This window comes from Myodes glareolus, chromosome 4 (assembly GCF_982192425.1).
Source record: "Myodes glareolus chromosome 4, mMyoGla1.1, whole genome shotgun sequence".
NCBI classification, from domain to species: domain Eukaryota; kingdom Metazoa; phylum Chordata; class Mammalia; order Rodentia; family Cricetidae; genus Myodes; species Myodes glareolus.
In genome coordinates this window covers 104,573,416-104,585,804 of record NC_142029.1, presented here as the reverse complement: position 1 = coordinate 104,585,804, position 12,389 = coordinate 104,573,416, and the positions used below count along the sequence as shown (strand labels likewise).

At 45.5% G+C, this 12,389-nt stretch overlaps 1 protein-coding gene across 3 annotated transcripts in view; it reads left to right on the top strand.

The window, feature by feature from the left end:
• The window catches only part of Carm1 (coactivator associated arginine methyltransferase 1), a 46,690-nt gene that overhangs the window by 18,525 nt on the left and 15,776 nt on the right, over positions 1-12,389 (top strand). For all 3 annotated transcript variants that reach the window (XM_085689840.2, XM_085689842.2, XM_085689841.2), the window contains exon 2: positions 8,884-9,009. In XM_085689840.2, the coding sequence (XP_085545966.1) occupies positions 8,884-9,009 (126 nt within the window). The remainder of the gene's footprint in view (positions 1-8,883; positions 9,010-12,389) is intronic.

Here is a 12,389-nt window from a genome sequence, read left to right as displayed (position 1 = left end):
TTAGTTGGACATGTTAGTGCACTACACATCTTTAATTCAAGGCTCTGACTTCTGTGAGTTTGAGGCTAACCTGGTCTACAAGAGCGAGTTCCAGGACAGACAGGGCAATACAGAAAAATCCTGTCTTGAAAAACAAACAAAAACCTACTTTTAACTGGCCATTCATTTGTTCATTTAAGTAGTAGGTTTGTATTGTATAGAACTTTCTTATACTGTATCTGAGGATGGCTTTGTGCTTGTTTGCAAGTAGAGCTGTGTAGGATAAAGAAGGCAAAAGAAGTTCCCTTGGTTTGGGGACCTGAGAAGAGAGCCAGTGCTTTACCTGGCCAGGGCAGAAGAGCCCAGGGTGACCTCATAGTCCTCAGATGGCCCAGGGCAGGCAGGCTGGCTGCAGCCACTTCCCAGTTTTTCTGAGGCCAGCAGGTCATCTTGCCTTAGGTTATAACAAGAGAAAGATCTGACTGAGCTCATGGGCCAGCTCTCTCCATAACAGTGGGTGATCTGCACTGGTAACAGCCACCATGACTATTAAGCACTTCCACCTCCATCACATAGCAGAGAAGGGCTTTTTCACCTCTTTATATCTGCTTCACAGATGTACTATGAACACCTTGCTTTCAATACCACCCCTCCATGGGCTGCCTAACCTCTTCTGGGAGTTCTATCAATCTTCCTACCCTGGGAATGTTAGACACTCTCTTAGACAAATGAGGGAACCAAGACCCAGGGTTGCAGCTGAACAGTAGCCCTTCTAGATCACAATTCACTTTAGCCCTTTCTCAGCTGGGAGGCTGGTTCACAGTGATCTAGCCACATAAGATAGAGGAGAAACCTTTGATGGCCAGTGGTTTGGAGGCAAAGTTACTACAGGGGTTGGAGCTGGGAGGCTGTGGGACAGCGGTGTTAGTTTGTTTTGTGTATTTTTTTTTATTTTTTTTATTTTTTTTTCGAGACAGGGTTTCTCTATAGCTTTTGGAGCCTGTCCTGGAACTAGCTCTTGTAGACCAGGCTGGCCTCAAACTCACAAAGATTCGCCTGCTTCTGCCTCTCAAGTACTGGGATTAAAGGTGTGAGCCACCACCGCTCAGCAACAGAGGTGTTTGTAAGACAGTTTACACCCCATCCTTGTGCATCAGCCTGTCTCCTTCCTCCCAGCGCTCACCATTTCTGTGTTCTTGTCTTCTCACTGTCTGCCTCTCACCCACACAGCTCTCAGCATGTGAAACAAGACTCAGTTCTTGTGTTCACAGCTGGACCCTGTCCTTGTGTTTGGTGCACTGGCTAAGGCTGGGTGGGCTCAGGGTTTTATCTTGGTCTTGGGGAGAGTTTGGGGGGGCGGTGTGGAACCTGCAGCCGTAGGAGGGGATTTTTTTCCTTTCCAACCCTCCTCTCACTGTGGAATGGCTCTTATGGAAGGTGAAGAGAAGAGCCTTGTTGTAGGTGTTAGTTGCTTTAACGAAAGACTTCATACTTGGCACATGTGTGTGCTTCCCAACAAGTGCCTGAGATGGGCAGTTTTAGTAGCTCCTCTATGGGTAGCAGTAAAATAGCCTCCTGCTGGGAATGTGAGGGTGTGGGGTGCTGTTGACCCTTTGTCTCACCTTGAGAAGTAGCTACTTTTTAGTGTCACTTTGTTGCCCCTCCTCCCTCTCCTTATGCAGATAGATGGTTCCACTGGAGAAGAGCTTCCCTTCAGGTCTTGCACACACACTTGCTGGTCTCTCTAGCCTACAGTTTAAGGTATCAAGGGACTCCTGCTTGTCCCTTTGCTTTCTAGACAAGGGATAGGGAACAGCGACCTTCAAGCAATGGGAAGATCTCTGGCTACACTTAGATATAGACAGGGTAGGCTTAGCATTTGGACCTGAGTCTTTGTGCTTCCACACACTGAGCTCCTGCTGGGGATGGGGGAGTCAGTGGTTGGAGGACACACCATTAAGACCAGTACCCTTCCTTTAAGTGGAACAGCCCCATATGCCTGACACTGGGCCAGAAAAGCATAGGCAGATGTTACATGAGTGTAACAACTTCCACTATGCTGTGGAAACTTGTCTAGAAAGACCTCTGAGAAGAAATGAAAAGTACACAGGGGAAGAGCAAGGGTGTTCCTGTCCAAGAACCACAGAACCTAGAGAGAACTTCTGCCCATGCTCAAGGGATGTGAGAATGGGGTTAGCTAGACCAGATAGGGTTCAGTGAAACAGATGATGCTATAGAGGGCCTCTGAGTCCCATGTGAACTTAGGACCTCTTACTGAAGACTCTGAGAAACCAGGAAGCCATGAGTATTATTTTTCTATTTACTTGTTGGAGTTCAGTGAGGTTTTTGTTGTTACTTTGTATATATGCATTGGTGTACATATGTACATATACTGGCACGTTGTGTAGAGGTCAGAGGCTAATGTTTGAGAGTTATTTCTGACCTTATTCCTTGTTAAAGCAAAGTATCATTCTTTCTGCCAATACTGTACTTCTCTAGGTCAGCTGACTTGTGAGCTTCTATTTCTGCCTTCTGTCTCCTTGCAGAAGTGCTGGGACTACAGATGCTGGCTATCTATTCAACTTTTCATCCACATGAGAAGTTCTAGGGATGGAACTCAGGCCTGCGAGCTTGTGTAGCTACTGCTTGTGTAGGCTCCCCAGCCTACTTTGTGTTTTGGATACAGGATTTCCTTCTATAGTCCAGGCTGACCTGGAACTCATTGTATATCCATGTTGACCTCAGACTCAAGGTGATCCTTTAGCTTTAATTTCCCAAATGCTAGAGACTAGGTATGAGCCCCTACACCCGGCATGTTTGTTTTGAGAAGGGTCTCATTATGCTACCTAGGTTGGTTTTGAACTCATGAGCTCAAGTGACCTCTGCCTCCTGAGTGTGTGCAGAGGAGAGCCTAGCAGTTGGACTCAATTAGAGGTAGATGACTGATAGAGTAGATCAGAAAGTTACAGAGGCTTTGTGTATTCCCTGAAACTGGTCAGGGGCTCCTGAGCCTCAGGAAGATTCTTCTGTCCCGGGGAGATAGCAGGTCTAGGGCAGGTGTTAGAGGAGTTCTCTGACAGGTGGGGAACAGGGTAGCTTGCATCCCCAGCCCTTCCACCTTGACTCAGTTCCCTTTCATGTCTCCTAGCTTAAAAATCTTCCTGGTGCTGCCCATGGCTGTGGAAACCTCTAGGTTCTGGGAGCTGTATGTCTGCCTAGGCCTCATGCTGCCCCTCAACTTGGTAGCCCTCCTTCTTCTACAGCAGTAGTTCTCAACCAGTGGCTTGAAATTCCTTTTGGCAAACTTTTGCCTCCAAAAATTTTTATATTATGATTCATAACAGTAGCAAAGTGCATTTAAGTAGCAATGGAATAATTCTATGGTTGGGGTCACCACAACATGAAGAACTGTATGGGGTCGAATCATTAGGAAGGTTGAGAACCACTGCTCTACAGGTTCCCTGCACTCACTGAGAGGTTTTTCCTAGTCTCCCAGCCATATTGGCTTTGGTGCATCTCCGGGCTTGCATAGCTGAGTGCCAGAGATCCCTCAAGTCTCTAATGGGAAGTGGATGTCCTCATTATCTGTGTCTGGTAAGCAAATGAGGAAGTGAGTAGAAAGAGTTCTTAACACTACCCTTAATTCTAGACATAATACTCCAGTGAAGTAAACCTGGCCCTCTGCCTGGTTTTGTCAATAAAGTTGTATTGACACAGCTGTAGTTATTTGTTTACTTGTTGAAGTCTGCTGCAGGCAGAATTGAGTCATTGTGACACAGATTGTCCTTACAGAAAAATTTCTTTCTTTCTTTAATAGCAGTGCTGGGGATGAGGCCCAGGGCTGAACAAATGCTCAGCAAGAGTTTTACCACTGAGTTACACTCCTACAATAGATGTCGGAGTTGTAATAGATGATGGCTCTTTTTTAGAGAAATGTGGCCACTTCAGGATGCTGTCAAGTCCTTGCAACCTTGGTCAGGAGCAGTAACTCTGAAGACAGTCACCAGAATCCATCTGACTGTGTGACCTTAAATAAATAAGATCCTTACCCTCTGAGCAAGTTGGTGATGTTTTGAGGAAACGAGGGGCATTTGTAAAGTGTGTTAGGTGACTATCTCGTGGCAGAAATTAGGGGTTTATGATGTGGATAGATGAGAGCCTTTTTTTTTTTTTTATTTTTTTGTAGGGAGCAACATGGGCTGTCTTGAAGGTCTTCCTATCACGGAGGGAATCTGTGTCCCACTTGCCCTGTGCAGCTGTCTCCTGTCACCCTCCTTGGCCACAGAACTTGAAATGATCAGACTCTGATGGCCAGGACTAGGGTCCTCAACACTGTTCAAACCCCTCAGTTTAGGGCCTATTCTTTGTGCTCTATTTGAGACTCATTTGAGAATACACCCAGACAGGTACTGTTCTTACCAGTTAACCTACCATTCTGGTTATCTCTTAGGGACTCTGGAGAAAGAAATCATAACAGTGGCCTGCGCTTGACCGATGTGAACTAACATATCTAGCTTAACCCTCCCTGTGTGTATATGAATATGTGTGCATGTGTGTGTTGTATGTGCACATGTTACTTTTACTGTGCATACATACACACATACTTGCATGGAGGTCAGAGGAGGACATTGAGTGTCATGCTTTGTCATTCTATGTTTTCCCTTGATACTGATGAACTTGGCCAGCTGGGGTTCTAGGCATGAATGTGACCTCTGCCAAAGGAGAGGTTTGCTTTTGGTTTATTTTTGTAGAGATAGAACCTAGAATTTTGCATGTGTCATGCAAATTCTTTAGAGCCAAGCTTGTATTCCAGGCCTCCTAAAAAGGGGGACTATGGTGCAGCTGGTTTGTTAGTTTGCATGGGTATATCAGAAAGGTTCCTGTGTCTCCTGTGTTCAGAGAATAGGCCAGAGGGGCTGGTTGTGATACTCAGAGAATACTGACTCCTTCATCTGTGCTATCAGATTCTTCAGCCCTGGTAGTCCTGGCCCTAGCCCTGTCCTTGTTGTCACCCACCACAGGTGTTTTGGTGACCTGCTTGGTGCCAGGTTCTAGAGGAGCACCTAGGGCAACCGGGTAAACAAGCACTCTGGGGTCTTATCATCATACAGACCCAGCCCAAAGATCACCTTTATCTTCTGACCCAGGAGGAGTGTAGTCCCAGGCACCAAGCCAGAGTCTTCCTGGAGCCCTCTTGGAGCTGGAACTAGAAGCACTTAGCCTTGGGTCCCTATTTCTGGGGCGGTGGATAACCAACACACTTGCCCTAAGTGAGGCCCTGCTCTGGGCTAAACAGAGCAACAGAAGAGCCAGGGTCCTGTGAGCACTGTAGTCCCCCCCTTGCACACTGCTGTCAAGGTAGGGATCAATTTTCTTTCTCTATTGAAATGACAGTCTTGTAAACTAACACGAACCATTTTAAAGAACAGCTCAGTGGCATTGAGTTTATTTGGTGTTATATAACTGTGACCTTTAGCTATTTCCAAAACCCTATCATCACCTCAAAGGAAACCTACACCAGGAAGCTCTTGCTCTTCCTCTGCCTTCTTGGAACCCCTGGCATCTGAGTCTGTCCCAGCCACCTCAGTTTACCCTTTCTGCAGTTCCATCGAATACAGTATTTATTGCACAGCATTTGTGGCTGCCCCTTTCTTCTGACAGCATTTCTGGTAGCGTTCCAGGCTGTAGCTGTTCTTGATGTTGTTTCTCTCTATACTTAAATAACACCATTATCTGATTCTGTTTATCCATTGATCATCTGATGGAATTTGAATTGTGTCTAGTTTTGACTATTGGAAATAAACAGTCTTCTGTTTCTGTTTGTCTTCCTCTTTCTTCTAACTTCTGATCTTCCTGCCTCCACCTCCTGAAAGCTTTTTTAACTGCTCTGCAGCACTCTTACTGCTTTATATAGTTTATGCTGTGCTAGGGATGGAGTCTAGGGCTTCCTTCATTCCAGACAAGCATTCGGACAACTAAGCTCCGGCCCCAGCATGTTCTTTACTTTCTTTGATATCTTGCTCTGCTATCAAGGTTGGCCCTTGAACTCCTGGGCTAAGATTCAGCAAGCATCTTGGCCTTGGCCTCCTGACTGACTACAACTGTTGTAGCCCCCATACCTGACTATTTGCAAACAAGCATTTGTTTGAAGCCCTGCCTGCTATAGCTGGGAACAGAGTTGCTGTGTCAGGTGGTCAGTGTACTCACCTGGCTACATCACCACTTGAGATGTTTGCTCTTCCACATCTCTCCATTTACTTGCTTCATTGTTTAAATTGTAGATGTTTTGTAGACACTATAAGAAGTGACCTCTCATAGACAGTTGCTGGAGTTGTTTATTTTCATTTTTGTTTTGTTGTATTATATTTATTGCTGCGATAGAGCACTTACCTTGAAAGTACAAGGCCCTGTCTGCCCCCCCCCTTCTTCTTTTTTCTTAAGATCAGGATTTCAATGTGTAGCTCAGGGTGGCCTGGAATTAATTTTTTTTAATTAAAATTTATGACTGGAGAGATGGTTCAGCTGACTGCTCTTCCACAGTGCCTGAGTTCAATTCCCAGCACCCACATGGTAGCTAACAAGTGTCTGCAATCCAGTTCCTGGGGACCTGACATCCATGAAAAAACACCAGTGCACATAAAATAAAATACAAATTACAATTTATAGTTCTCATACTTAGTTTCATAGCTAGGAATCTGTTGCCAAATCATAGTCACAGATTTATCCCTGTGTTTCCTTCTAAGAGCCCTATAGGTTTTTACTTTTTGTTTTTTAGGTGTGAGTGCTCTGTTGGCATTATACCCCACTTTAGATGATTATGAACCACCATGTGACTTGAGAATTGAACTTAGGACCTCTGGAAGAGCCCCCAGTGCTCTTAACCACTAAGCCATCTCTCCAGCCCCATCCTGTAGGTTTTTAAATTACATTTGTGTGTGTGCACACATGTGATTATCAGAGAAAAATTTTTGGAAGCAAGTGTCATTACCCACTGAGTCACAAGACTCTCACTAACCCAGGAGTCTTCTAGTTTGAACTCTTGTGTAGACCAGATTCATTTGAGTTAGCTCTTGTTGTAGTGTGAGGTCAGGATCTAGTTGCATGGATTTCCAAGTGAATGTCCAGATGTTCTAGTGTTCCTTTATTAGAGATGCTTATTTCTCCATTGGCACCCTTGTGGGAAGTCACTTGACCATTAATGGCAGGATTTGTTTCTGTGATATGTTTCTGTTCTGCTATCTTGTACTTTTTGAAGACTATATTTTGATTACTGAAGCTTTGTGTGACTCTTGAATTGGAGACTCTGTCTACTTAATTGTTCTTTTTACCTGATTTTGGCTACATGGTGCTTGGAAACATGTCTTCAGCTGCATTTCCACCAGTGTGTTTTTTGTTTTGCTACTTAGTTGGCAAGCCACATGAGAGCATTGGTCCAGTGAGCTCACTCACTGCTGCATTTGTGTTCTAGGAACAAGGGTGTCTGGGGCTGTGGCTTTAGCTCGGTTGGTAGACCACTCACACACAGAGCCCTGGTTCTACTCCAGCACCCCATAAACCAGGCACACTGTGCACACCTGTAACCCCCCAGCTCTTGGTACAGTGAAAGTGGGAGTTCAAACTGCATAGAGTTTCAGGTTAGCCTGGGCTACTTGAGACCCTATTGGGGGGGGCGCTTCTTGGAAGCCCATAGAGCCAGTGTCTCATTTCACACTATTCATCTGGTGTAATGGATCCAGGCCTGGGTCTACTGGGTACTTACTGGCTGTCTCTCTTGTATCTCCTTCACTCTAAAATAGTTCTCAGTGGTTTTTCTCACCTGGTGTTGCCCATTTGAGGAGACAGAGTGGTCCATTTTCTGTATCTTCTGGTGTCTGCTGTCTCCTTATGAGTTAAGGTTAAAAGTGCTTCATGGGGGCCCTGGAGATGGCTCAGTGGAGGAAGATGCTATTGCACAAGCCTAACAACTGAGTTTGAGTCCCAGGATCTATGGTGGAAGAACCAACTTCTGACTTCATGCTTACCATCATGCACAGATGTATGTACACAAACACATATGTATACAATACATATCAATAATAAAATTTAAAAAGCTTAAAACAGGAGTAGTACTACACAGGTGCCGTGGGATAACAACAGTGCTGAATCAGTCTGTCCACTGGCTTCATCCTTCAGTGTACTGGGCTCTTGTTGAATAAATAACTAGAAAACATGGTTGTGATGGGCATGTAGTGCTTCCTGGCTGCTTGGCCATGTAAGTGAGCATACACAATAGCTCCCTGGATCTCTGCCCCACAACCAGCCCCATATGAAACATAAGAAACACCATGGCTTGCTGTATTCTACTGAGGAGCTGTAGGGGGCACAGAAGTCTAGGTTGCATGGCTCCCATGACTAAGGACACAGTCACTGTCCCTCAGAACGAAGGGTTCTTGGTTATTTCCATTTGACAGCTATAAAGTCCAGTGACCTTTTGTAACTCAGAAGGACCCGAACAAATGTCCCTTTGGCAGGATCAAGATTCCAAAGCCCCAACTCCTTCATTAGCCTTTAGTTGTCTGTGTTTTCCTAAGGATGTCTCTACCCCTCCTTAAGGATGACTCTGCCTATGCTCTCCCCACCTGTTGGTTTATATGGGGACAGGAGTTCTCTGGGGGCCCAGGCCTTCACCTGAGAACATGCTTGTCTTCACCCATGAGACACTGAGCTCCTGAGGACCCTGGCAGTGTCCCTGCAGTATAGTCATTACTTACCTCTTCTTCACTGAGACATGGGCAGGCAAAGCACACCACAGCACTTCAAAGTATTTACAAAGCACCCTAAAAGAATTGGGGATCAGGGACACATTAAAGCAAGGCAATCACTAGGCCACTGTTGCTCATGCCAGTGTCCCCCTCTCTCTTGCAGATGAAGATGTGTGTGTGTTCAAGTGCTCAGTGTCCCGAGAGACAGAATGCAGCCGTGTGGGCAGGCAGTCCTTCATCATCACACTGGGCTGCAACAGCGTCCTCATCCAGTTCGCCACACCCCATGGTATGTGTTTGGCTCTATTCTGGAGCCTGGGAGATGGAGAGGTGATCAGTTAATAGCATTTGCCACACAAGCATGATGATCTGAGCTCAGTCCTTAGCTCCACATGAAAAGTTAGGCTTGGTAGTATGAGCTTGTAATCTGAGATTGCAAGAGATGAAGAGATAGAGACAGGCATATCTCTACAGCTCATACTGGCTGCCCAGCCTTGCTTCATCAGAGCTCCAGGATAGAGAGACTGCCTTAAAAAAGGTGGAAATGCCAGATGGTGGTGACACACGCCTTTAATCCCAGCACTTGGGAGACAGAAGCAAGCGGATCTCTGTGAGTTCGAAGCCTGCCTGCTCTACCAAGCTAGTTTCAGGACAGGCTCCAAAGCTACAGAGAAACCCTGTCTTGGGGGGAAAAAAAAGCCCAAGGTGGACAATTCTTAGGAATGACACCCAAAGCTGACCACTTGCCTCCACATGCACAGGCACCACCACCACACATCCACATCCTGTGCATTTGGATATGCTGAATGTTTTTATAGCACTTGTAGTCCCAGCTGCTGGGGAGGCCGAGGCATAATAAAGGATCTCTGTTTAAAGACATGAGTATAAGTTACCGTCGTAGCCTAGTTCATTGTCTCAGCTTCCCAGAAGGCTAGAACATGAGAATCACTTGAGCACAAGAGTTTGAAACCAGCCTGAAAAGCCAGAATACCAAGATCCTTGCTCCTAAAAAAGAGGGAGGAAAAACCTAGTTGAATGAAGAGACACGTCCTCAGTAAGAATGTATTCTTGATGTTAAACAGGTGCCCTGCCCTGGCACCTCACTGTCTGCTGTGGATTCTCTGGGTCTCAATTCTTTGTCCTTTACTCCAAAAGGGCCATCCTGACTCTCTTGCCATACCTAAGCCTCTTAGAGAGCTAGTTGGGTTAGGCCTGAGGCCAGTTGCCTCAGCTGTGACTAGAACCCCAGGGGAGGGGTGAGATGTAGCCTAGAGGTGGACAGAGACTTCACTCTGATTAAAGAAGCTCTTGAGGACTCTTAGCAGGCCTGTCATTAGACATGATTTGTTTGTTTGTATGTTTTTGTTTTTTGAGATAGTTTCTCTGTAGCTTTGGAGTCTATACTGGAACTAGCTTTTGTAGACCAGACTGGCCTCAAACTCACAAAGATCCATCTGCCTCTGCCTCCTGAGTGCTGGGATTAAAGGTGTGCACCACTACCAACTGGCAGACACCTAAGGTTGTTGAGGATGGCTTGTGGAAACACAGGTGAGCGTAACTGGGGCCCCATGGTTTTGAAAGCAATGGCCAGGCCTGTGAATGTCCTGTGGCAGGACTTGGTCAGTGGAATGCCTAGGTGAGTTTGTTGGCTGGTACAGGGACAGGGCTGCTGGTTTCCCAGAGCCCTTCACTGTCTCCCCAGGAGGTTATCTGTGCCTCTAATAGAGCTGTTGCCATGTGAAGTCCTGCTGCCTTGTCACTTGCACAAGCATCCTCAGGCCTCTTCCTTTCCCCTCTCCTCCCCTCCCCTCTCCTTCCCTTCTTTGTGATCCTAATACGTAGGAAGTAAGGCAGAAGTATCAGGAGTGCAAGATTAGCCTCATGTTGCAAGTCTGAAAGGGAACCTGGACCACATGGACATTGTCCCAAAAAATTGAAAACAATTCTTTAAACTTGTCTGACATGCTTGAAGTCCTAGCCCCGTCTGCAGTTCCAGCACTCAGAAGGTGGAGGCAGGAGGACCAGAAATTCAAGGTCAGCCTGGGCTACAAGTCTGTTTAAAAAAAAAAAAAAATCTTTTTGTTGACACAGTTTTTTTTTTATGCGTGTGCTCTGAGCTAAATAAACACTCATAGTTTTACATGCCATGCAACATAGCTCATGGAAGGGGCACTTCAGCCATTTCAGGAACAGTTTAGAATGTATTCTTAGTGGAAGAAGGTCTGCTGCAATCCAGATTTGTGATTAATTTGTTTAATGTTTATGTGTGCGTGCGTGTGTGTGAGTGAATGTGAATGTAGGTGTGCTTGTGCTGGCACACTTGTGGAAGCAGGAAGAACTCCATATGTGTCAAGTCATCAACTTTTACCTTGTTTGAGATAAAATCTCTCATTGTTCACCGCTGAGCACGACAGGCCAGCTGATCCACAAGTTTATTACTAAAGAAGTGTTAGAGACTGGAGAGACGGTTTAGAAATGAAGAGCTGCTGCACATCTGATGTCCTGAGTTCAATCCCTAGCAACCAACTCCACAGAGCTCCTCTGGCTTCCACATTTATGCCATGGCCTGTGCTTCCATACACATAACATACACAGTAATAAGTAAAAAAAAATTTTTTTTTAAGCTAGGTTTTCTCTGTGTAACCTTGGCTGTCCTGGGACTTACTGTGCATGTGTAGACTAGGTTGGTCTCAAACTCAGAGATCTGCTTCCTAAGTGCTGGGATTAAAGGGGTGTGCTACCCAGCTAAAGATATGTTGAAAATACTACCACCAGGGATTACCATCCATATAGGATTTTAAATCTAAAACCAAGGGCAGGAGAGATGGTTCAGAAGGTAAGAGCACTCACTCTATTCCCCATACAGCAGCTCAGAACTGTTGGCAACTCCAGTTTGAGGAGATCTGAAACCCCTTACTGGTTTCTATGTGAATGAGGCATGCAAGTGGAGCAGATATATATATGCAGGCAAAACACCCATACCCATAAAATAAATTGCTAGGGAGGGATGTTTGGAGAGATGGCTCACTGGTTAAGAATTCTTGCTGAGGACCCAAGTTCAATTCCCATTGCCCACATAGCAGCTCAGAACTGTTGGTTATTCCAGTCCCAGGGTATCCAAAGACCCCTCAGGGACTCCTTGGGTGTTACAGACATATATGCAGGCAAAACACCCATAGATATAAAAGTAAATTAAATAACAAATCCTGAAGGTAATGTGACCTGGGATTAGTTCAGTCTCAGGGAGTTGTAGTCGGATTTTTTTCTTTGGGCTGCCAGCTCACATGAGACTTGTTAAATTTGAAAGCTTGGCCTTAGCTTAAGGCTTGTCTCACTAGCTCTTATAATTTAAATTATAAATTAAATTAGCCCATTTATTTTAATCTACATTCTGTCACGTGGCTTGTTACCTCATCTTTCTGTACTCTCCATGCTGCTTCCTCTGTATCTGTCTGGCGACTCCACCTTCTTCCCAGAGTCCTGCCTATACTGCCTGCCTAGCTGTTGACTGTTTAGCTTGCTTGCTTTCCCTTCCTTCCTTCCTTCCTTCCTTCCTTCCTTCCTTCCTTCCTTCCTTCCTTCCTTCCTTCCTTCCTTCTGGTTTTTGATTTTTTAAGACAGGATTTCTTTTTGTAGCCTTGGCTATCTTGGAACTAACTCCATAGACCA